This window comes from Dysidea avara, chromosome 8, assembly GCF_963678975.1.
Source record: "Dysidea avara chromosome 8, odDysAvar1.4, whole genome shotgun sequence".
Classification (NCBI taxonomy): Eukaryota; Metazoa; Porifera; class Demospongiae; order Dictyoceratida; family Dysideidae; genus Dysidea; species Dysidea avara.
Genome location: NC_089279.1, coordinates 23,994,610 through 24,022,200, shown reverse-complemented (window position 1 = coordinate 24,022,200; position 27,591 = coordinate 23,994,610). Strand labels below are relative to the sequence as shown.

Below are 27,591 nucleotides of genomic sequence, written 5' to 3'. Positions count from 1 at the left end.
TATTCACAGTGGGAGTGGGTGGTCACAGGAGGTTACACCCAGTTTTCTAGCTGAATAATCATCATGCATGTTAAAGCAGGATATGACATAACTCATTGTAAGGATTCAGGGGCTTTACTAAAGGAAGTTTTTTTAAGCAATATCTAGAGTCAGCTTTACTTGCCATGTAAGTTATTTAGCTAAGTCTAGTACTGACTGGCTACAAGCCCGAATTCTCACTGCAATAATATTTTGTAGCTGTTAGCTACATAGTACATTTCCTCATAATAAAAAATGTGTATTTACTAAAGCTGGCTTGAAATGCCTTAAACAAGCTGATTTCTAAAGCAATGTGCTGGAATTTGTGCATTGGTGGCCTAGGTATGGTTTGTATATTGAGAGTTAGCTAATTGGCACCTTGGTGAGTGTGGAAAAAGAGGAGGGAAGAGTTTGATTACTGCTTGATAACCACAGGGGCTGACTAAGTAGCACAATGTGCATAGATTGACTTGCAGTTAGCTAATAGGATAATGCTTCTTTGCAATGTCAAAGTAATTTCTTTCATATTAATTTTATGCACCACTGCACCATTAATTGATGGTCTGGGAGGCCTCGACAAGTGCGGTTCTCAAATCCACAGTGGATTTGCTATGCTCCTACAGTTCTAAAGCAAGAACAAGTAATATAAGTACTTTAAAGTAGTGCAATTTTATTTACAGCTAGTAGCTGGGTCCTGGTGATATAACAATGTTCATGTGATGGTGTTTGTAGAATGACTATATAGTTACCATTTTCTATTATCAACTCAATTGCAAAGAATTAATGGTTTGATTTTGTTGGTCAGTTTCTACGATCTGTGCTAGTCTCATGTGGCCAGACTGCTTTTTCTCCCACAGCACTTGCCGATTGGAAATTAAAGGCACTTATATAATTTTCAATCAATAATTTCGATCAGGCACTTATGAGTTGCACCATGGGAGAAAATGCGGTTTGGTCATGCAAGCCTAAATCTGTGCAGCTTTCTGGCAACAAGCAAAATGTACAGGGTAAACAGAGCAGCATGGGTCAACAATGACCAGTGCTAGGTAAATACCTACATGTGGAGTGTGGTTAAGCATGAAGCTTGCTTGCTGAAATTCAGCCAAAATGACTGATTTTTGCAAATGAATATCAGAATGAGTGATTCACCAACAAAACAGTCTCCCGTATAGGCTTGCACCAATTATGCCAGCATAATTTCGAACATAATAGGCTAGCAAAAGCATCAAGCATTATGCCAGCATAATAGGACAATTTTCTAGAATTTTAATTAAAATGCACAATGTGCATGCCAAAAATAATGCACAACATGAACACACTGCACATTATTACTGCATTTTATATCAAAAACCTTGCAGTGTTATTATTTTTACTATTTCTTGACTGATTATTCCCACTTTATGGAAATAAGATCGAGATACTCTATTAGAACAGTCACTTACTCTAATACAGCAGTCAGAAAATGCAGATATACTGTAATAAAACAGTCAGCTTTTGAGCAAAATCTTGATTTTGAGAGCATAATTTTGAGCATAACAGGCTGGATTTTGAGCACTGCTCAAAAGCATAATACACAATTTTCAAAGCATAATTGGCTCAACCCTACTCCGATATAGCAGGGATACGGAGCTTATAAACACCTAACAACATGGCTATCTCGTCAAGTACAAACGCATAGAGCAATCAATGCATTAAATTGGCCCTCATGTGATCAAAATTCAAATCGTGGAATATACAACCATACCTACCTAAAATCATTTGAAATGAAATGACAATAACTTTGTACGTATTTAAGGCTCACTCTATGATGTCATCATAGTATAAGACTTATCTGTGCAACACCTGATTGAACAATTAACACATATACTTACAAAAGGAGGGCATTGGAAGGTTACTTTTCATAAATTAAATGTGATTTTTCATGGGTATTTGTTACAAATGAATTTGAGTGCCTAAGCATTGGATTACTCTAAGTGTTTGTTTACTGGGAAAGATAACCATATTGTTAGGTGTTTATATGCTTTGTATATATCCTTGAGACTGTTTCACTGATTCATCACTCATTCTGGTATTTTTTTACAAAACTTCATATCATTTTGGCTGGATTTCAGCATCCAGAAAGCTAACAAGCTTCAATTTTAATCAACTCTGCATGCAGGTACTTTACCTAGTACTGGTCATTGCTGACGTTTGCTCTACTCCAGAGGAAGAATATTTTACTTGTCATCAAAAAATAACTCAGGTTGTGCTGCCATCATAAACTGACCAACCAGGCCACCAATACTTTGAGTTGATAATAGAATACTTGAACAATGTTGAGGGTACACATCGCAGCATACGAAGAGCCCATAAACTACGGCAACAAAATATCTGTGATTTTAAATTATTTTATATTAGAACACAGTGACAAACTTAGCTAGCTACCATACTAGGTTATTCAATAGCCTAACACACAACAATAGTTAGGTAGTTGATTGGATGATATTGATTTTTCATGTTACAGACCCTAAATATGATTGTTGCAGACCCCATCATTTGGGATGCACAGATTTTTCCAGCAAAATTATTTGGAAAGTACATATATATATATATATAAGTAGATATAAGCAAAAAGCAAAATACTGGAAAATAGGTGGAATATTGGAAAAATGAACACCTAGGAATAGGAACTTAGCACATTTTGTATGAAATACTCTAATAAAACAGTCACTATGTACGAAATATGTGACCATGTCAGCAAAAACCTGACTTTTTCGCACAAGCATGTGTATTGAGAAAATCAAATTGTAAAATTATGCAATATACAAAGAAAAATACACAAGTTTTTTATTGACCCATTACTCAAAAACGGAAGGCTCAAATTGATTATGATTATATGCCATCTAGCTTGTTCACCTGTAAATGGAGAGTTCAAAACTCTTTGTTTTGTTTCTGTAGTCCCAACAGTGTGCATGTCACATGTGTTTGTTTACAATACGGTAAACGTAAGAAAGATTGTTGTCATTTCTTTACCTAAAATGCCTTCATACGCCTATGCGCAAGTGACTATAGTATGTTCATGTTGAGCTAAATCCTGAAAAACAGCTAAAAATTAAAAGTGGATTTTTTCTCAACAGAGTTAACATTTCAGCCAACCAGATGATAATTGGTAACAGCAAAGGTGTCAACAACAGACATGTACAGTTTGACTCCATTACAAGTTCGGGAAAGGGCTGTAATGGACACTGTACTTATATGGCTTCCCCATAGGAAATGTATTGTGAAAATTTTGATTGGCCATAAATATTATGTCAAACATTTGAACAAATAGATTTTGAAATATTTTTAGCGGGTCAAGCAGTACTACAAATGACCCAAATTTCAAGATCGTGTGTAATTGCATCCATGAGTTATTAAATGTTTTTGAGAATTCAGCTCAACATGAACATACTATATTGGGCTAACACTATACCTTGGCTGATTTTCTAATCCATGGTGACCATTTGAAGCCAAATTGCAACATTGTAGACTAATGCAAACAGAAGTCATGGCTGCGAATGTAAGCATCTGTAGTTTATTTTCAGTATAGTTGCTGTACAAATCGATTATTTTGCCCTTCCTATTGTCTAGTGATATAATTCCAAAACTACTCACCACAGAAAGCTGAAACTTTGGTGATCCATTCCTTGGACACTGCAGATAATTCTGAGAAAATAGTCAGAAAGTGTGCAAACAAGTTGGGTTTTTGCTGAGACGGACACATATTCTAAACAGATGATTGTAAGCTTGAAATAGTGCAATTTAGTTTGATTAATGGTCAGCAAAATAGAGCAAAATACCGAGCAAAATAGAAAAAAAAGAACTGCTGGAAAAAATAGGTGGAATAAAGCAAAATAGGCTCATCCCTACCCATCATATTGACAGAAAAAATCGATTTTTAAAGTAAATAAACATTCACAGCACCATGAATATTTGTGACCCACTGAGAGAAAACGGCCGTTTTCACAAAACTATTTTCCGCTATAAAACCTATTGAAATAAACAAAATATGTGTGCTACATAAAAATTTTATGCACATTTCAATCACTTTGTTATGTACTGAAACAAAGCTCAAATCAATAAAACCTAAGGTGTGGGTGCTTATTTATGTTGCGGTAGAAATAAAGTTAACCGTTGTCATTTAATTGTTGAAATGGTCTTCTTCCCAGAGACATACAGGAAAAACATTATACCTGCAAATCCAACAGACTGAGCCTAATCCCATCTTTGTAGTTTGTTTCAGTCATGAGTTATGATTAATTAAATAAGCACCTGTAATTTATTTGCCATATTGTTACTGAGTTTATTCCTGTTCCAACTGTCTATCACTATAGCTCCAAGACTATTAATCACAAAATACTGAAACTTTAACTGTCCACACCTTTGTTACTATAGATAACAAAGAAGCAGTAAAATGGAATTCAAGGAATGTACGAAAATGGCCAGTTTTTGCTCAGCGGGTCACATTTATAAGATTCATAACAAACTTTTGTATGTGAATTCACTTTTGTACGCTCTTTATCTGTGCCTAATTTCAAGGCAATCAAGGTACATGTTTGCATCTATATGTAACAATTTTTACAAAGTGTGAAAAATCTAGTAAGAAGAAAAGCCTTAAAACAGAATTAATCAAAACAACTTTGGCCGATCATATGTTGGAACAATTCAATGAAATTTGGTGTGCGGTCTACCCTACCTGGTACACATATACCGTACACAGCAAAAATGGTATTCTTTTGGAGGAGGAACCATGAAACTATGCATGCATGGCTGCATTGCAATTCCTCAAATAGGACATGCTGAACAGTTGGCACATAGGATACTTGTTCACAGCCCCACTTTTTGGTGTACATGCATTGGACATGTGAAATCAAAGATGACGGTCAAGAAATGGCTGCAATGCCAATCCTTTTTAATGTTGGCATAAAATTCATTGCAGCCATTTCTTGGCCGCCACCTTTGATTTCATCACTCTGGATTTTTGGAGGGTCGTGCCCTTTTTTCACAGCTTGACTGTTTTAAAATAGTAGCAAAAATATGGTCTTTCAATACATGTGGTCACCAATGTAGGTTGCACTGTACTTGTACACCTATATACATTGTGTGTACACCTACATTGTGTAAGACGAACTTGGCATGACCTAGTTTGATTGGAAGTTTACTATTACAAAATATTTTGTCCAGGTGCATAAATGGTCCAAATATGTTTAACATAAATGGTCTGGCTGGACCAACTATGACACCAACAAAAATAGTCCTATCCAAGCAAAAAATAATAGCCTTAAATAGCCTGACCAGACCACTACCTTTTCTATTTGTGTGTGTGTGTGTGTGTGGGGGGGGGGACTCCGCCCGTGCACAAAAGAAAAGGTAGTAGTCTAGACTAGAGCAAAAATGGTCTGGGTTATAAATTTCAATGCTAAAACTGGGTCACTCATCATAACTTGTCATGATTAGCTACTGAGTGAGAAAAAATATAATTTGCATTTTAGTTGCAATAGCTATACCATACATGGTTTCAGCTACATCTCTTTGAAGTAATATCTTCACACAAATCTATCAAAAATCTCTCAGCCCTTGAATGCCAGTTGCTCAGTTATATAAGTAGGGACCCGCCAATTATGCTGGCATAATAATGAGCATAATAGGTGCCTGAAAGCATTGAGTATAATGCTAGCATAATAGGCAGAACACTTGTGCATTACCATAAATTCTTGCTTATCAAAATACATATCACCGAAAAAGATCGATATACTCTAATAGAACAGTCAGAAAATAATAGACAGCTGACTGTTCTATTAGAGTATATCGATCTTTTCTGTGACATGGATTTTGACAAGCAGGGATTTAGAGTCTGCTTCAGCAACTTATTTTTTTCCCATAAAGTGCAAATTTACTAGAAAAACATGAGAACTGAGGTATAAATATTGAGCATAATCTGAGCATAATAGGTAAATATTGAGCATTAATTTAAGCATAATAGGCAAAATTTTGAGCAGTGCAGCATAGCATAATAGGTAAAATAATGAGCATAATCAGCGGGTCCCTAGTTATAAGTAGTTGAATTTGCAGACACACGTGCAATTGGACATGAACTGATTGGCTCTAATAGTTTGATTGGCACAATGGTCTCACACCATTTGCGTGAACATGAAACCTGCAGATGCCAATAAACTTAGTGCTGTAAATGCTTTCAGACCCTTCATCAAATCAATAATTTTGAATAATTTATGCAAACAGCATAGTTGTTACTATAACATGGCAAAGCTGGTGTGTCATATTGGGTCAGGAGGCTGATGTTTGAACAACAACAAATAGCTGCATTGATGTATGCATATATAGCTGTACTGGTATAGTGGTATACTGTTTTACATGCAGAAACTCAAATTTCATGATGAATGATGATACGGTGATGATGATCTACCTTGAAAGTACAGGGCTATAACTATAAGAATTCTAATTTTGCATTTCAGGATGGTGCAGGAAACAAGTATTTTGGGACATAAGTAACAGGCACCAGCCAATAATCTTCACTGAAATTATAACATGCTATATACAATCTAATCAAAAACAGCCAAGCTGTAAAAAAAGGTGCGGCCCCCATAAAGGCCATGGTGAAAAAAGATGTGAAATCCAAGGTGGCGGCCAAGAAATGGCTGTGATGGTAGGTTAATGGTTACATTTTAATAACAACAATTCAGGTGAATTTGGTGCCAAGACCAAGAGGCACAAAATTCACCTGAATTGCCGTTATTAAAATGTAACCATTAACCTACCATCACAGCCATTTCTTGGCCGCCACCTTGGATTTCACATCTTTTTTCACCATGGCCTTTATGGGGGCCGCACCTTTTTTTACAGCTTGGCTGTTTTTGATTAGATATCACTTCTTTTTGTATTTGTATACTGCAAAGCCGGCCTATGGCTGGCTTTGGGGCTTTTTTAACCCATGTGTTTTTTTCTTTATCACAGGAAGAAGAAAAGAACTTAAAGAAGAATTTTAGTACTTCAATTATTTTTGATTTTATTAGTAATTATACAAATTATATACATATATTTATTACATGCTCATTATTCCCCACAGGATTTTTTTTGCAGCTGATCTCTCTACTGGGTGACTTGAAATGTAGCTGAACTATATACAGGATGGTTTCTTTGTAGCTGAACTCTCTGTAACAGGTGATTTGTTTGCAGCTAAACTCTCTACATGGTGGTGTCTTTATAGCCAAACTCTTTACATGATGGTTTCTTTGTAGCTGAACTCTCTATAAGGTGACTTTGTCTAGCTGAACTCTCTACAGGGTGATTTTTTTTGTAGCTGAACTCTCTGCAGGGTGATTTGTTTGCAGCTGAACTCTCTACATGATGGTTTCTTTGTAGCTGAACTCTCTACAAGGTGACTTCGTCCAGTTGATCTCTCTACGGGGTGATTTGTTTCTAGCTGAACTCTCTACAGGTGAATTGTTTGCAGCTAAACTCTCTACATGGTGGTTTCTTTGTAGCTGAACTCTCTACAAGGTAACTTCTTCTCTACAGGGTGATTTGTTGTAGTTGAATTCTATACAAGGTGGTTTGTATGAGGCTGAACTCTCTACATGGCGGTTTCTTTGTAGCTGAACTCTCTACAGAGTGATTTGTTTGCAGCTGAACTCTCTACATGATGGTTTCTTTGTAACTGAACACTCTACAAGGTGACTTCTTCTAGCTGATCTTTCTACAGGGTGAATTGTTGTAGCTGAACTATCTACAAGGTAACTTCTTCTAGCTGATCTCTATACAGGGTGATTTGTTTGTAGTTGAATTCTGTACAGGTGGTTTCTTTGTAGCTGAACTCTGTACATGATGATTTCTTTGTAGCTAAACTCTTTACAAGGTGACTTCTTCTAGCTGAACTCTCTACGGGGTAATTTCTTTGTAGCTGAACTCTCTATATGATGGTTTCTTTGTAAATGAACTCTCTACAAGGTGAATTCTTCTACCTGATCTCTCTACAGGGTGATTTGTTTGTAACTGAACTCTGTACAAGTGCGTTTTTGTGGGTGATCTCACTGCAGGTTGATTTGTTTGTAGCTGAACTCACTAAAGGGTGATTTTGCTTGTAGCTGAACTCCTTGCATTGTATCTAGTTTCTAGCTGATCTCTCTACAGGGTGATTTGTTTGTAGCTGATCTCTCTACAAGTTGATTTGTGTGTAGCTGATCTTTCTACTGGTTGATTTGTTTGTAGCCGATCTCTCTACAGGGTAATTTGTTTGTAGCTGAACTCTGTACAAGGTGCTTTTTTGTAGGTGATCTCACTGCAGGTTGATTTGTTTGTAGCTGAACTCACTAAAGGGTGATTTGCTTGTGGCTGAACTCCTTACATTGTGTCCAGTTTCTAGCTGATCTCTCTACAGAGTGATTTGTTTGTAGCTGAACTCTCTATAAGGTGATTTATTTGTAGCTGAACTCCTTACATTGTGTGTAGTTTCTAGCTGATCTCTCTACAGGGTGATTTGTTTGTAATTGATCTCTCTACAAGTTGATTTGTGTGTAGCTGATCTCGCTGCAGGTTGATTTGTTTGTAGCCGATCTCTCTATAGGGTAATTTGTTTGTAGCTGAACTCTCTATAAGGTGATTTGTTTGTAGTTGATCTCTCTGCAGGTTGAATTGTTTTAGCTGAACTCTCTACAGGCTGATTTGTTTGTAGCCGATCTCTCTACAGGGTAATTTGTTTGTAGCAGAACTCTCTACAAGTTGATTTGTGTGTAGCTGATCTCTCTGCAGGTTGATTTGTTTGTAGCCGATCTCTCTACAGGGCAATTTGTTTGTAGCTGATCTCTCTACAGGGTGATTTTTTGTCTCTTCAGGGTGATTTGTTTCTAGCTGATCTCTCTACAGGGTGATTTTTTGTAGCTGACCTCTCTTCAGGGTGATTTGTTTCTTGCTGATTGCTCTACAGGTTGATTTGTTTGTAGATGAACTCTCTACAGGGTAATTTGCTTGTAGCTGAACTCCTTACTTTGTGTCTAGTTTGTAGCTGATCTCTCTACAGGGTGATTTGTTTGTAGCTGAACTCCTTACATTGTGTGTAGTTTCTAGCTGATCTCTCTACAGGGTGATTTGTTTGTAGCTGATCTCTCTAGAAGTTGATTTGTGTGTATATAGCTGATCTCTCTGTAGGTTGATTTGTTTGTAGCCGATCTCTCTACAGGTAATCTGTTTGTAGCTGAACTCTCTATAAGGTGATTTGTTTGTAGCTGATCTCTCTGCAGGTTGATTTGTTTTAGCTGAACTCTCTGCAGGGTGATTGCTTGTAGCTGAACTCCTTACATTGTGTCTAGTTTCTAGCTGATGTCTCTACAGGGTGATTTTTTGTAGCTGAACGCTCTTCAGGGTGATTTGTTTCTAGCTGATCTCTCTACAGGTAGATTTGTGTTGATTTGTTCATTGCTGATCGCTCTAAAGGTAATTGATTTGTTGCAGTTGAACACCCTGCAAAGTGTTTTGTTTGTAGCTGATCACTCTAAAGGGTAATTTGTTTGTAGCTGAACTCTCTCCACAGTGACTTGTGTGTAGCTGAATTCTGTGTAACTGAATTCTCTAGAGAGTGACTTAATTGTAGCTGAATTCTCTACACAGTGCATGACTTGTTTATAGCTGAACTTTCTTCAGTGTGACTTGTAATGTTCTGAATCTCTATAGTGGTATATTTGCTTAACTCTCCACATGGTGACTGTCTTCTTGCTGAACTGTCTATAAGATTAACTGTTTGCAGCTGAACTCCCTACAGAATAACTTGTGATGTAATAAAATTCTATAATGGAGTAAATAAATTAGCCGAATGCTCTATTAGGGTGACTGTTCTATTAGAGTATCTCGATCTCGCATTTGCTACACGGAGTTGGCTTTCGAATCATAACTCAGTAGTTTGTAATCCGATTCTTCTGTACTACTGCAAGGACTTTCTATGAAGATTATTCCAGCTATACACCGATTTTCAGCTCATTGCTCTAAGCGGTTTGCCTAGTAGGCGTGAAAACTAATACTTTTTTATTCATAAAAATCGATCGCCTAATTGTGACACAGGTTGGGTTTTGTGTCATATCTCCGTGGTCTTTATCTCGATTCCTTTCAAACCACCAAAAGGCACTCCTACTATGGTTACTCCATCTACATAGCAATTTTCAACTCATTCCATGAAGCGGTTTACCCTGTAGGCGTGACAACAAATCGATCTTGTTTTACGCGAATAATCGGTCATAACTCCTGAACCATTCATCGGATTTGTACCAAAGTTGATGCTAGGATTCGCCTTTGGACTCCCTTTCTGTGTGCCAAATTTCAAGGCGATCGGAGTACGCGTTTGCTTGTTATAGCAATTTTTGCAAGTGTGCGAAAAGACGAAGAAGAAGAAAAAAAAAACGAAACTTTGGCAGCTCGTATCTCGGAAATGGCTGGAGCGATTTCCTTCAAATTTGGAATGTAGACTCCCTTGGCTGGCGGGCAACTGTGTAGCAAATTTGGTTCCAATCAGATAAGTGATCACCGAGATACAAAGGTGTGAAAATGACGTTTTCGTTCTTCCTGTCAATATACTCACGGTGTGGCGCGCCGGCTTCTTGGGCCGCACGACACACTACCGTGTGTCTTGATATAATACAGGTGTGTAGGACACCTGGTCCTACAGCCTGTATATGTGACAAAACCCGGCTTCGACGTACAAAGCTTCGTTAGGAGATATGGCGATTTTAAGTAATCATTGTGTAATAACTTCCCAGTGCCTACAGCTGTGCAAACAAAATTTGCACCAAGTATGCATCTATTTACTAGCTATCACTGAGTGGGTGTATACATTTCTGATACCCAAAATTAGCCCTGTTTTGGGCAGCTTTTCTCGAGCGGATAATAATATCACAGGTGGTAGTAATAGGGTGCGAAGGTGGGGGGCGGTGGGTGGGCTTAATATAGGGGTATAAAATGAAGCAAGAAGACGATTGGAATCCAGAGGCCAAGTTTGGGCTCACCATGGCCCTCAAATCACTCCAAATTGACTGAGAACACTATTGCCGAACTCTCTGTGAAGTCCCAGCTCACTACACACCATTATCAATATAGGGGTATAAAATGAAGCAAGAAGACGATTGGAATCCAGAGGCCAAGTTTGGGCTCACCATGGCCCTCAAATCACTCCAAATTGACTGAGAACACTATTGCCGAACTCTCTGTGAAGTCCCAGCTCACTACACACCATTATCAATATAGGGGTATAAAATGAAGCAAGAAGACGATTGGAATCCAGAGGCCAAGTTTGGGCTCACCATGGCCCTCAAATCACTCCAAATTGACTGAGAACACTATTGCCGAACTCTCTGTGAAGTCCCAGCTCACTACACACCATTATCAATATAGGGGTATAAAATGAAGCAAGAAGACGATTGGAATCCAGAGGCCAAGTTTGGGCTCACCATGGCCCTCAAATCACTCCAAATTGACTGAGAACACTATTGCCGAACTCTCTGTGAAGTCCCAGCTCACTACACACCATTATCACAAAGCCATGGCAATTCAATGGTACCAATCTCCCACTCGTGGCTTTGATAGGGTCGGAAGAAAGCTGCCACAGAAACCAGACTTGCCAGTCCTGAAGGAAGTACAGTGTGTAATATGATAGTGTATTAGGCCAGCAATCCATTTCTGGTAAAAACGTAAGTTTGATTTTGTGTGTGGAAGCCTTGTTATGTGAAATCTGGTAACATATTAAGTATGTTTGAAAAGGTGCAGAAAGAAGGACTCATTCTCAATTAATCTCTAACTGCCCAATTAGAGCTATTAATTAACCATTTAATTATCTAATTTATAGGGTGTCAGTCGATTTTGATATACATGGATTTTCAGGAACTACATCGTGAGGAAGGATTTAGACAATCTTAATTATTTTACTCTGTAGCATCAGCCATAATGCTTCAGGTAGCTAGCTGACACTTATATACAAAATCATGCCAGCATAATTAGCAGGTGCATAAGCATATTAGCTGCGGCTATTCAATAAAGTATTGAGGCAGACTGTTTATGTTCAGTCCAGACCATTTATGCACTGGCATGGGTGATCTAGGGAGACCAGTTGTGTAAACATAGGTAGCTGAACTCATTGTGGTCTCACCACAATAATTTCATCGACCATAGACCATGACCCAATGATTATTCACTAAAAATTTCAAATAGTTTTAAGCAGCTTTTTTTTTAATATTAAGTATTAAAGTTGAACTTAATTAAGGTGATATCCCTTAATTTATATATCACTTGAAAGGTCAATCACCAGTCTTTAATCAGCGGTTTTTTGTAACAAAGTTACAGCTAACATGTTGGTTGCTGTGGCAAACCCCATGCAGGGGGCAATGGTGATACCACTATTTATTCAGGACTCTATATAACTATCATCTAGTTTGCCCGCCCTCAATCCTCAGTCAGCACCTAGATAAAACTATTAGGAAGTCATGAAAACCTTAAATGTAGTAGTTGTAACATGGGCACGAGTGATTTGTCTGAAATATTGCACAATATATGCATGAGCACAAGGGGCACAGCCCCAAGTGCGAGTGCGTATATTTCAGGCAGATCACAAGTGCCCATGTTATAACTAATATATTCCACTTGGGTGACTCACCTACAAGTGTGGGAAACTGCAGGAATGCTTCACAAGTGTATTTATATGGGACCATGTGAATTTCGATTATGGATAACATCGTATGAACAATGACAAGGCACTGCTGAGAGGTCGAATGTAAGTGTATCAACATGAGCATGCAGAAAGATTCGATTGTGGGTACGCAATTAACACAGGAAGCCCAAATGTGAGCTGAGCAGCTCACAATGAAGCTTAAGTTCACTGTAAAGTACTTACTATACTAGTCATGAATAAACTAAAGCGGTGAATATGTTTACAGCTCTATAATGGCCTAGTCAATTAAGCATCATGCCCAGTCACTACGCATGTATGACATTGCACCAGGTGTCAAAACAGCAATATAAAGTCAATTCAAGTGCACTAAAGTACTTACTTTACTAGCCATGAACAAACTAAAGCAATGAATATGTTTACACTAGTGGCCAAATCAATTATGCACATATCAGTGTAATGCCCGACTACCACAGATATGGGCTGAGAGTGGGAAAAGGTCAGGGATGGTGGGGAAATTGATCGCTAAATTTTCCTGACATAGTGGGGATTTGTCGTAACTAAAGAAATTCATTCAGGCAGCAAAAATGTGTGCTTTTTTTAGGAATGAGTGTCTCAGGTGCTAGCTACTACATTCATACGTACTAGAATCCACTCAAGCCAACTCACCGCTAGACCAATGCCACACGACTGTACAAATCCCCATCCTAGCCCCAGTATTCCCAGGGTTTGCAAGCTAGTCGAGACTTGGTTGGGGTTTGCATCGCCAGTACTTCCCCAGTAGGTGGGGAATTTTAATTTACAGTGATGCAAATCCCCACCTTCCCCCACCTCAGCCCATATCTGTGGTAGTCGAGGATCATATTGATAGGTGTATTAAGTGTTATGCCCAGTGTCTGGGCATTGCCACATGACTAGAATGCAATCAAAACAGCAATATAAACTAACCTATGACCTTCTTCATTCAGTAAAACAATGAACTATGTATCTTCTTCTCCAAGTCCACAACTTTCGTATCTATGCTTTGGCTCACTTTACAAAACTAAAACCCACTATTGATCCTGTGAAGTGTCACTATATTAAAGCAGATGTGATCACACAGTTTCATCAAAGAAATCGGATGATTTCTGAGAATGCTTGGAATACATTAACAAGAAATAGAGGTAGTATATCTCCTGGGAGGGATATACCTTGTATTATACTACCTCCATCCCTTGTTAAGGGTGCTCTGTACAGTCCGCTTATATGGCTTCCCATGAGATTTAATTTGTTCTATAACTTACAAATGGTTTTAACAAATGTTCTGTACTTTTTTACTGGATATAAGCTAACACTAGTACACAGTTTAGTCCAAACCCAACTGCTAAATTTGCTTTAGAACAAGAGTTACAGTTTTTCCCTTTATACTAGAACTAGTCCTACAGTTTACACACAAGAACCTTGATACTTTTATGATACACTATGCTAAACAGCACAAACCATTGTGCGTTTTTATTTTTGTCTTTTAGCTTCTCATTCATCACATATTTATCTTTCGGGTTGACACTCCCAGAAATCCTTTTCTTTACTATCATCTGAACTTGCTATTTAAAAATGGCAAACACTCTTCTTTGGCAAAATTACTGAAGTAGCTTGTGTGAAAATTTCATGTCCATTGGATTAAACATGATGGAGTAGTTCTAATTTAAGTGAGAGGGTGTAGAATAGCAAGATGCGTGAGCTTGTTGCTATGGGATACCTAATTTATGGGCACTAAAATGTGTCAACATGTCACAGACTAATTAAGTGACCATAATATTTCTTTTAGTGCAAAACAGACTATGTCTTGGGAAGCCTTGTACGAACTGTACAGAGCACCCTTAATGCATTCCTGAGCACTGATAGCAGTGCTATTATACCACTGATACACCTTCACTTCACTTTCCTTTGAAGTGAGGTATGAAAGTGGTATATATGTACATACAGCAAGACACATATGTATACACTCTAGGCACATATATCTGATCTATATCCATGACAATCGGTGGATGAGTAGGAGTTTTGGTAGAGCTAGACCATTCAATCTTCAATGGCATGTCTCCTCATGTGACCCAGAAACTTGTTAAACTAATTTACGAGTTGATGCAATAAATTACATTTGATTTTGTAATTGTTATTTAATATTCTTGGTCATAAGCCAAAAATCATGTGGTGTATGGGACTAAAATTTCTATGGGTATTGAGCACCACAGGTAGTACAAACTTTGTCAAAATTCTAGAGGTGACCCTAAATTCTTTGTTGATTTGACATGGAATAACAGACAATGACCAGATTTTACCTTTTGGGCACAAGCACAAGTTGTAGAAATACTCAATTAAAAATTTTCAGTATTTTAAAAATTATTATTTTGCACATTTGGATAAAATAACTATTAAACCTTCTTGCTGTGAAGTTTCACACCCATAGCTTCTTCTTTGCTAGGAGATATGGATGATTATATCAGATCACGTTCAGGTGATGAAAGGCTACAGTAAAACTGAAGAAAAGTACTAAGAACACTTGATTTTACTATCTCGAAATCTCTTATATATATGTTAATGGTTGGATTGAAATTATTTGTCAACAAAGTGATTTTTCACCATTTGGTCATTTAATTATTCACAGAACTCAATGCATTGGTCATAAAGTTAGTTTGTAATAACAATAAATTTGCCATATCTCTGGAATGTTTCAGATGCATGAATCCATGCCTGCTGCTGTCTGCAAGCTTACATGGAGCCATGCCCACCAATTGAGTGCAAGTTCTAGTTTAGCCTTACAGCAGGCAGCTTGTCATAACTCACACTCATTTGCATGCGTGGAACCACACTAATTTACCAGTAAGCTGTGTTCATGTAGTATCCATGAAGCCACACTTGGTTTATTGAAACCTACCTTGACAACTGCTTGGACACGAGGTATTAAAATAATATTGACAAATTTTAAATTTGGTGGTTTGGTGACGGATTGCTAATTTGCCAAATTTAGTTTACTTGAAAATTTTGTTGTTATAAGGTATATCATCCTTCCTAAAATCTATATTCACCACTTTGTTCATTGTCAGTAAGTTTTCTTCTATATGATCAGGACATACCTGTAACTTAGTACAACAAAGATGTGTTATCAAGTTTCAATATTTGGTACAACTCCACTACACAGTGACCATAAAAGTAGAGACACAACGCAACATTTCTAGTAGTAATTCACTTCTCATGATGGTGCAGTCTAAAATTAAACTACTGGGGTTCACTGCACCACTAGTTTTGGTATAAGAAAAGCTTTCGATTTGTCTCAAAGTAGCATTATCAGTGACTGTCCTGTGCACAGGACCCTTTATAAATATTGTTGCACAATAACTATTTCAACCTCTGCACTAAGCATACAATATCCTTACTTTTTACACAGGCGCTAGTGCCACCAGTACTAAATGCATTACTAAATACAAACCTCTAGTATGCCAAATTTCAGAGTATGTATTTGTGTTTTATGGCAGATTTTGCAAAATGTGTGAAATGAAACAGCAGAAAAAACTGAAACTTTGGCAGCTTGAATCTTGGAAATAGCTAGAGTAGTTTCCTTCAAATTTAATATAATATGTGGCTCCCCTGGTGGGCATCTATATATCACTGCAGCAAAATTGGTTCCAATTGCTTAAGAATCATGGAACTATGTATGTGGGAAAATTATATTTCTTTCTGTCAATATACCCACAATGTGTGGTGAGCCAGCTTCTGAGCCATACGACACACTACCAAGTGTATTGGTTAATAATTTTATTTGGCATGCTAACTGTTCAACTACTATAATTGTAATTAATTTAAAAATTTTTGATTTCACTTATGTTGATTGATTTATTAAATTTACATTTATACTGTAATTGAAGTAAATAAATAATAGAAGTGATACCTACATCAAATGAAAATCTGCCTTCCCCCCAAAAAGGCCAGGGTGTGATGCTGTCATTATTAAAAATGATTAACATTAAAACCATTTCCTGGCCACCACTTTGATTTCACAACTTTTTTTACCCTGGCTTTTTTGGGGCCACACCCTTTTTTTACAGCTTGGCTGTTTTGGCATAGATATCTATATAGATAACCAAAAGAATTGAATCTGACCATCAAACTAGTTCGAAAAGGTTGTGATATTAAATGTAAGAAAAGGCTGACGACGTATGACGTAGTGTGCATGTTTACATACATACTGGAAGGTTTATTAGTTTGAAGATAATATGATGTGCTTTTATTCTATGTAGCTGAATTTAATTCATGGAGCTTCCAGTACACGGATTACTGCTAAAAGATGTTCAAGGATTTAAGCTAGGTCCTAGTAATAAGCAGCAGCTGGAACGTACCACTGTACACAAGGGTTCTTTGGTTATTAGTGCTCAGCCTTCAGATGTTGCTACTGTGAAGAAAATTCATCTCCTCATTGTTAACTATGAGCTAGATGTACAATCCTTTTCTACAACATATTTGTTTGCTAATTCTGAAGTTGTCTTTGGTATATCAAGTTTGCAAAGGGGATTTATACTTGGAGTAAACAGCCTAGATAATCGACTGAATTTGCTGGATAAATTAAGATGGATAGAATCACTACAAATTGGTTCTGAAGTGTGTGTCACCATTCCTACAAGTTCTGCTCCTGTAAAAGGTGTTGTGAGGTATATTGGAAGTTTATCCTGTGAATATGGAACACATTTTGGAATCGAACTATTGGTATGCAGTTATTGTTAAGCACACCAAAAATGCAACCGAGTTGGAGAAAACTGGTTTTATGACATATTTAGAAGTATTGAGAAATGCCGCATTCAGTGTGTTGTAGCTCACCAATGGTAGAAGCTACGTGTACCAAATTTTCACACAATTTATACCAATTGTTACCTTCTAAAGCATCCGCAGTAGAAGTAGCCAACACTTAAGTTTCCTGCCATTTTAGATAGGTTTTAACTTGATGTTGACTCTACCAGGTAAGCTCCAAAAAAGGTAGGAGGGTGGAGGTGGGCAAGGAACTGTTTTAAAAAATTAAATTAAGGAGGAAGGCATAGGGATGAATTAGACAAAGTTATGCAGGCCTCAAAACTGGCTAAAATGAAAGGTAGCACAGGTCTTTAACACCACAGAACTGTACAGCCACACACAGCCATCCCCAGGCTGGTCAGAGCTCAACTTGACTGGGGTCCCAGACCAATCACCACTGTGAAGTCTAGCTGATTTTGATTACAAAATTTGGTAGCTTATTTATGTAGCTTTGTGTTTTTGGTGAAAAATCACATTGCTGTCATGGGTAATAAGACCAGATTTCCCACAAATATACTGGCATGGTCTGACAAAACCAGTCTTACAGCCTGTCAAAATTTTTAAAGTTTGAAGTTTAATAAAGTTTTCTCTGAACATGATAGCTAAATAATATTGTTACCATTTATGTAAACATTCCTGGAGATAGCTATTCCTGAATTTTACAGAATTGTTATAGCTTATACAGAAAAGAGATACACAATATTGATCCAACATATGTACTATATTTGTCATACTTAGTCACATTTTATTGTATTGTTGTATTAAATTATAAAGATAATTACAGCAATTCTACATAATGTACAGCAGTTAAAGGAAACCATGAGGTTTAGTCTCTAATAGCAGACACACAAAACTCAATTGTGTTAAACCGACTTAAGCAAAAAAATCATTCACCTTTTGATAAAAGCACCAAATGATTTTTTAATTGCTTGCTTTGTACCATTTTAGGGTACCATTAAAGTTACCAATAGTGCCACACAAATATGTGGAAGCCATAGAAGTACTAAATAATAGATACTGATTTTAGACAAGCAAGGGATGGTCAGATCCAAAAAAATGATCATTGGAGGTGTTAATCCAGGTCATTATGTTGTAACCTTGAAGAGTTATGCTATATGAAGCCATAGATGTATGCAGAACTGGATGTATGGCTACTATTTCTATTGGATTGTACCAGTACTTTTACACTAAAATATTGGCTTCTCTAGTATTTAATCAAAATACAGCCAATATTATAACCATTTTGCTACAGAATGGTAGGGTAGTACACTATATACTCTTGCTACTATTAAGACCTACTTATGCCAATCATCACTATCATAGTAAGTGCTGCTGCTGCTGCTGCCACTACTACTACTACACATTGAGTAGGAATCAAGGTCACCTACACCACAGCTATACTATAATAGACATTTATTTCCTACTTTAGTCTTATAGACAGCTGCAGGTGTAGGATGACTTGTTTCAATGTGTTTGTTTTTTTCTATGATTCTTACTCAAATGTAACATTTTTAATTTTTCCTTGCACTTGTATACGTATTATAAAGCCTGTCAGTAGAAAAAAGACTATTAAAGTTCATATCAATGCAGCTCTTCATGGCTGCAGCCTTTGAAATCACAATTTTAATGCTTTTCTAAAATGATTTTTGGGCTGCAACCTTTTCTGCAATTATGTACATAATTAAATATATATTTTTTGTATGTTTGCTTGTGTACCAAGTGTACTGGACATTCATATTATAATTGTTTGATTTTAACATATTGGTGATAGGAGAAAGGAGGAGAAGGTACAAGTGATGGTAGACACAAGGGTACTTTGCATTTTGAGTGTGATCATAACTGTGCTGTGTTTGTGCCCATGGATCAGTTGACCGCACATTTGTCTCTTGACTTTGCTGAAACAGTTAAGCAACAAAAACCTTCTCCTGTGGTAAGTATAGTAAGAAATTTAACAATTGTATCAAAGTGATATATTACAACAGAAATAAAACATCTATTAATTATTGACACAAGTACGTATATTCACCTGTACATGTACAAGGAAAAGGTGAAATTTATATGTGAATATGCTTAATAAAAATAAAAGCAGCAAAACAAGGGAGACCGTCTACATATAATGACTAATATTATTCTGTAAAGGTGATTTTCATCATGTACGATGTGATTTTTAAAGGCATCATTTTAGGGGGATCCCTGCACGTGATATTTAATAATTGTTGATGTAAGTCAGTCAGCTGTCCAGTATGTTAGTGCCCTCCTCTTCCTACATATTGTATGTACTGAATCTACTGATGCTGCATGCTTATTAGTCCAGCTACATAGGCAGACTGAAGGTAGCTAGAATTGCCATGTTCCAGGATCCACCCCTAATACCTATTCTGAAAACTTCCCCGAAACTTATTTTTATTTATAGGCGTAGGAGAACCTATTCATAGCTATAAACTCAGAGTGAATGAAAAGAAATCATGGACTGGATATGTGAAATCATACTACTATACAGCAATTTTGTTGTCACATTCACGCATTGCATATCATGCAGATTCACAATTTCTAGAATCTGTTTCCACTAGTGCCCATGAAAGAATATCTTAAAGCTGCTTCCATTGCCTAAACCTCTGAAAATTTCTAGATACACCACTGTACGATAGTACTGTGTAGTAGGGACCACAAAGGCGTGGGCATGGCCCATGATTAAATACCATCCAAACACCTACCTCAACTTCCCTTCATGATGACATGACAGAATTGGTTGGATAAAGTCTAGCCCAAAAGTGCCTTCAAAACATTTTCATCAAGTTGCTGCAGAAAAACAAAAAAATTATTTAATGGAATTTTTCCTGCCTGCCTGCCCTGCCCTGCCCTGCCTGCCCTGCCCTGCCTGAGACCACATTTGCATGGCTGGAAGCCAAACCAAGCAGTGCAAAGACACCATTTTACACCACAGTAACAAACTCGCCAGTGACATGTGTTGTTTGGGGTTCCAATGAGTCTGTGCTCTCTGCACCTTGTATTTTCAATCAATACTCTCAATCATCGGACAAAAATATCCATTTTTGGACGAGCAGCACTACTCGTAAAGCTTGCAGATAATTGAGTCTCTCAACTCTCGATGTAAAAGAGCAATCCTTACCCTCTTCAAATATATATTAGTATTTCGCTTAATTCTTTGTTGACTGTGAATTACAAATCTACAAAAGAAATCTGTCACCAAATCTTGATGTAGAACGCAAGTACACTCTTGTTTACATCTTAAAGTCAACCTTGTGTGAACCAAAAGCTATATTTATGAATAGTCGTCAAGAAGCTACCCCGGGCTTCGATTTCAAAGAGACTTAAACTGTTGCAATGAGCTATTAACGCATCGATGCTGGCTTCGTTTAGCTACTCTGTGACATGGTCAGTAGCCAGCTAGCTCGACCATGCACTACACATTCAGTATGTATATCGTAAATTTTCTCTGCATTTTTCCACAAGTGATTACAATCTTCTTTAGCCGTGGTGCCCGCTGAAATTAAGTGTTAGCAGCTTTACGACTGAATGCTCTGTTAGAGTAGTTTACAGAGCTGCGTGTTTTTCAGTAAATTTATTCAAATGGACAAAAAAGTTCTTAGTCTATTAAATGTATGGATGTGATTTATACAATACATACTATTTCTCTACTACTACTACACACATATTTGCATGCACGTACACACACAAAGTGTCAAAACAGTTTTCTCCATTCATATACAATTAGGACACTTCCACAGTTTTTGGCTTTGGTTAACTTGTACTTGGACACATTTGTAATGAAACCACAAATGACATTTGTCGCAGGTGATCATCTTTACATCATATTCTTCTGGCATTTTGCAAACACAGAAAATCCGTATATATCCTTTCTACTTTGCGTACTGAGTAGGCCTGCGCCTATTATGCCGGCATAATCTTGAGAATAATAAGTCACCAATTTCGTGAGAATAATTCCGGAATAATAGGATAGTTACAGGCATAATTTTAGAATAATCGGACGACCACGGGAATATTCGGTGGAATTAGGAGGCGTGTCTCTTCTTGATTACCTAGAAGAAAGAGTTAAGCTACTACAAATGATATAAAGCTGACAGGAGTGCTGGCTGAAAGGAGCTAAAACGCCTCTAAAAGATCGATATACTCTAATAGAACGCTCAAATACTCTAATAGAGCAGTCAGATCGTTAATCTGCAGCCAGCATCAGGGATTTAACTGCATGATTATCTGCAATTCTGAAACTTGTACATCTTATACTCTTCATGTCTTTGAGCATTATTTTCTACCTAACTTAGTAGCTATGCAGTAGTTACAGTATATTATTATTATTATTATTATACACTAATAATTGTTAAATACACTTGAATTATTACTGTAGATAGCTATTCTAAGTCTGCTGTAACTATTATGGATAGAAAAATGATGTGTAAGGTGGAATGCTTCATATATGGCTATTAGTAATTTGGACAAAACTACCTATAGCAGCATCTTGAAAACTAAACGACTAGCCACAGATATATACTGAATGAGAATAATTATGGAATAATAGGCTGGATACAAGAATATTAAAAAGAATAATAGGAGAATTTTTTGGGAAATTCTGGAAAGAATAATAGGTAAAATTTTGAGCATAATAGGCTCAGGCCTAGTACTGAGAAACGCACAGGCTGTGCTTTCACCTGCTGTGGAAATGATGTCATCTTTCCTTTACTACACAAAGATGTTTCCTCAATAAAAACTGTTCAAAATGCATTTTCTCTACATCATTTCCAGCACATACTTCAAATGCAAATGCAACTGAAAATACACCACAATCATGAATACCAATTTGTTGCTGCACAGCTAGTCTGTTTAATTGCAAAATTGATTTTGTGACTGGGAACACTTTAGCAATTTGTAAAACAACACTAATGTCCATTTTCGCCTCTGTGCTTAAACTGTCCTATCACCTAAACAGAAGAGGATGACTTACCTCGAAAAGTACAAATCCAATGATTAGTACCGGCAAAAAGAGCACAAAATAATAACAAGATTAATGATTCAGCTATAAGGGTATTGCACATGTATGATAATTCAACCTGACAAGCAAATTCTGTGACAACCTAGCTTTAAAATTTTGATCGGTAACTACAGAACTGAAGGAATCACTTTCATCTTCATAAGCTGATGTTTGGAGCTATTAATTTAGTGCTATATACGAACTACTGACAACATAATATTATTGATTTGTGCATTGAAAGAAAATAGCTACAGGTATCAAACGGTACGGTCGTACCGTTTAAGTAGGAATCCAGGTAAAATTTTTGCACGCCGCCAAATTTTCCATCTTTAAAAATCATCCTAGAGATATCTTACGAGACGAAAATCACCTTTACGGAATAGTACTAGTCTATATACTACATAAAACAGCATTAAATACAACAAAACGCTTACAGGTGGCCGGATATAATTTTTTTTTAAATCACCAAAACTCGAATTTTAGACTCAGTCACTGCCTCACTGCCTCACTCACTGACCACAGTTGCAAGCCTAGAGCCCAAACGAAGTAGCGCACGGCCACCATTTTACGCCACAATAACAAACTCACCAGTGGGATGTGCCTTTTGGGGGTCCGACGAGTGTGTGCCCTCTGCGCCTTGTCTTTTCTTTTAGGCCGGCTCTATAACCATCTGTATACCGGTGGCGCTTAGAGCCACGAAAGCAGTGGCCGTTGCTATATATTGCCATGCCGGTGAACTACAAAAAAAAAAACTTAGACAAAAAAGTAGCTACTGTAAAAACGAAAAAAGAAGTTGGGTTAAAATGGATCCCCGACCCCAGCGGACCCTCCGTACTTGAGTCACGGGGCCTACCACTAAGCCACCACTACCAGCTACCACCTTCTTTTGTTTTCTACATTATAAATGCAACTATTGTAGCAAACCACAAGGGTGTACTATATTATTAAAGAACAAGGAACCAAAGCTGAACCTGACCTAACCCTAACGTTAACACTACTTTCGCATCCCCTAAAGTCGAATGCTCGGGGCAACTACTAGACGCTTCCCCTAAAGTCGAATGCTCGGGGAACTACTAGACGCGTGCCCTAAAGTCGAATGCTTGGGGCATACACACCGGTGTCAATAGCTAGTGGGTGGCTCTTATTGATACCGGTATACCGGTGGATATAGACACTCCGTTTCTTTTATCTTCAATCAGGCTGCTTGTCTTCTTCTTCATCCAACGAAACCATATCGAGGTGTTAATTTTCCGTATCAACACCGGCTTTCTTTAAACAGCATAATAGATGCCACAAGATTATTTAAGACGCTTAGACTACGCTACTGTACAGAGGAATAGATTATATTCCTAACTGATATAATCAATGACGGAGGGTATTGTACGGAGGTACTGGTACTAGATAGCTTCACGGTAGGTCACAAGATCATGCCCATTCTTCATTCTACGCATTATCGATCTATCGATTGAAACCACGATGACACACCCCTTTCACTAGCTGTAGACCACACACCTTCAATTTGGAAGGCTGACTCAACATACTCTGTAATCATCGAAACCACGCCCCTTTTTTGGAAAGCGCACATCTTGCAGACTGCCTCGAGATACTCCAACACAGCAGTCAACCTAATAGAACAGTCACATGTTCATAGCTAGCTGTATGCCTTAACAAAAAACTAAACTAGTATAATTAAAAATTATAAATTTAAAAATAAAGTAGGAATTCAAATGATAAAAAGTAGTGAAACAAGAGAAGAATGATGGTAGCTATTACAGCATAGCTCGGTGGGAAATTCCTACTTTAATTGGCATTGAACACAAAATAATGGCTATATCATTCCAAAGTAGGGATTTCCCACCGAGCTATGCTGTAATAGCTACCATTGTTCTTCTCTTGTTTCATTACTTTTTATCGTTTGAATTCCTACTTTATTTTTAAATTTATAATTTTTAATATACTAGTATATGATAAGTTTAGGGCAATATATAGAGTTCAGATTTATACCATTGCATTGGCCATGCACATATGTAGTTTAGGTATATATATGGGTTTCCTTCTATTTCCTCTTCCTACCAGGGACAAACAAAAATAGCAAAGTAGTACCAATGACATTGTCTGACATCATGCAATAAAAACCCAGATGTTACACTTTTCGTGGTGTGCTTAATTGAAACAAACATATATGTTAAACTTCTCTAGTAAACATGTAATGGTACCAAGGAGCCTGTCATTGACACCTTTCTATGTTGAGAACCACAACCGTATTGCAGCATTTTATAGCAAGAAAAGAAGTTTAGCATACAGCGTCATTCGCTAAACATCAATTTGCAAGTGTGATAAAAACATTATCATGTGATTTTGGCATTAAATACTACTTCTAGCAATAACCTTCAATCGCTAATTTTAGTGACACTTACTACATGTATTTTATTTCACATGAAATATCAGACACTTTATTATAACCCACTATATAAGATATTTAAAACATACATTTTGGTACAATACAGTATACCTGCAACTATTGTTTAACTGCGTGTAAAATCTGGACAGGAAGCTTATCACTACAGGTTGGCTGGAATTTAAGATTGTGTGCCCTTATTGTACTCTGAAAACCACTGATTTCTGGAAATTGTGCACTTAATAGTGTATGAGCTGCATTAATTATTCTATCGTTAAGATCGCCCCCTTTTAGCAGTAATTCATGATTACACTTTTGCAGCTTGAGTTTCTTGATCCACCGCACATCATTTTCTCCATCAAGTGATAAATCAGAACAATCCAACAAATAAATCAGAACAATCCAACAGCTCCAATATTTTAGTGATGTCAAGTTTGATTCAACAAGATGGTCATCATATGCATATTCCTGAAGGTTGTGAATCAACTTGGTTGCTCTTTTCTGCACTTTCTCTATATAATTATTTTGCTGATCAAGGATATAGTGAGGTCCCCAGACAATTTTACCATATTCCAACACAGGCTGAATATGCACATCAAGACCAGGCCATTTCTACTAATTTAGATTTTTCAGCAGCCTATAGTTGTAGTTCTGCTAATTGCTGCCTCTGTGCCTCACAACAAGAGACTGTTGATCATCTGTTCACCAGTTGTAGCAATGTAATTGCTCCAAATTTTAAAAAAATGCTGAGAATTTTTGCAAAATGTGTCATGATGCCATTGCCAAGATTAATCATTTAGAGCTACAGTAACTAAATGGGGGTGGCTTTGAAATCAATGATAAGTGGTGCATGGAAACACCACCCGCTTCCTGTAATCCAATGAAACTCCTATGGGACTTCACATTTCAGACAGATAAACACCTGCCACGCAACCAACGTGACATAATACTAGACATATTAAAAATTTAAAATAAGAAATAGGGATTGCTAAAAAAAGCCACAAAACAAGAAGGGATCGCTGGGGTGGTAATGTAAACCACAAATCCCTATTTTGACTCACTTCAAATTGACAGAGCATGTATAACTAAAGATTTATGACAGAGAGTCAAAATAGGGATTTGTGGTTTACATTACCACCCCAGCGATCCCTTCTTGTTTTGTGGCTTTTTTTAGCGATCCCTTCTTGTTTTGTGGCTTTTTTTAGCGATCCCTATTTCTTATTTTAAATTTTCAATATGTCTAGTTTGTGTACTTTTTTCCAAATCCATTTATGGATTATATGTTAATTGGCACATTAGTGTAGTAAGCTAACAGAGACTCCTTGGTTTAAAAGGCTAACTCATTAGATATGTTAATGCAATATTAATTTTGTAATCTATGATAAAGACTGTATTTTCATCCTGATTCATTTGTACACACACAAAATATAAGGCAGGATACATTAATTCCTAGTCTATACTCAGTGTTTGAGCCATTATCGTCACACTTTGTGCCTGTGCCATCGCTGAAAACACACTGCTATATGAGCTACATGTACCTACCGGTTAGAAGAATTACTGATTGTGCACCTATCATACAGGAGACAGTGTTGATGGCAGCACAGGAGACTTGAAGAAGAACGAGATGTCTTAGGTGTGTGATGGTATTATTGAATACGCATGCGCCTAGGATGAGCTGGGCGTTATTAAGAGTTGAACACGTTGTACCGTAACAAACTTGGGGGCTTGTCCGGGAGCCGACGCGCCGAGAACCGATCTTCTAATCAACATAGACGACAAAAGAAGTCATTGCATCAGCTGTCTTTGTGTGCAGGACAGTCATTCACCTTTGCTTTAAGAGTGGACTTCACCAAGGCGTCCGCCATTATTTCTAACCAATCACTTAAAGTCCTTGGTACCGGGTTAACGGTACCCGCAAAGGTATTCCATCGTATTGTTGTCGCTCTTTGTTGTTCTTTTGTTTCTTACTGACAGGTTTTCGGTGAAGTCGAGCTATTTTATTGTATTCTAATATTTCGTACAAGATGTCGGCAGAGTTTAACTTGGACACTTTTGCTAATGAACCTTCGTTACAAGTTGTTCGAACTTTGAAGAAGGGACAGTTGCAACAAATCGCCACGCACTTTAAACTATTAACGACCACCATGACTAGAAAGGACGAACTTTGTAAGATGGTTATGGAATATCTAGTCGACGAAGAATTAGTTCCTGAAGAAACCATTGATGACGTGCTTACGAAAACTGTGGATAACAACGTACTCGAGCTTAAACGTCTAGAATTGCAGGATCGCGAGCGGGAAAGAGAAAGCCAGCTGAAACTACGCGAACTCGAGGTTAGAGAGAAGGAATTGTCTGTGCAGTTGAAGATAAAAGAATTAGAGAAAGCTGTTGTCACACCAGTTAAATCCCCTGAAGCCACAACATTTGATGTAAGTAAACATATACGGTTTGTGCCACAGTTCCAAGAAAAAGAAGTAGACAAGTACTTCCTCCATTTTGAGAAAGTGGCAACAAGTTTAGCATGGCCAAAGGAAGTGTGGATGGTGTTACTACAAAGTGTACTAACTGGCAAAGCCAGAGAAGTATATTCTGCTTTAAGTGTTGAGCAAAGTTCACAGTACGATCATGTTAAGCAGGTTGTTTTGAAGGCATATGAACTTGTACCGGAAGCTT

General features: G+C 37.4%; 1 protein-coding gene across 1 annotated transcript in view; it reads left to right on the top strand.

The window, feature by feature from the left end:
- The window catches only part of LOC136262655 (uncharacterized), a 95,682-nt gene that overhangs the window by 24,672 nt on the left and 43,419 nt on the right, over positions 1–27,591 (top strand). The window contains exons 2-3 of the mRNA XM_066057015.1: positions 16,969–17,431; positions 19,284–19,442. Coding sequence (XP_065913087.1) covers positions 16,982–17,431; positions 19,284–19,442 — 609 coding nt within the window. The 5' untranslated portion in view covers positions 16,969–16,981. The remainder of the gene's footprint in view (positions 1–16,968; positions 17,432–19,283; positions 19,443–27,591) is intronic.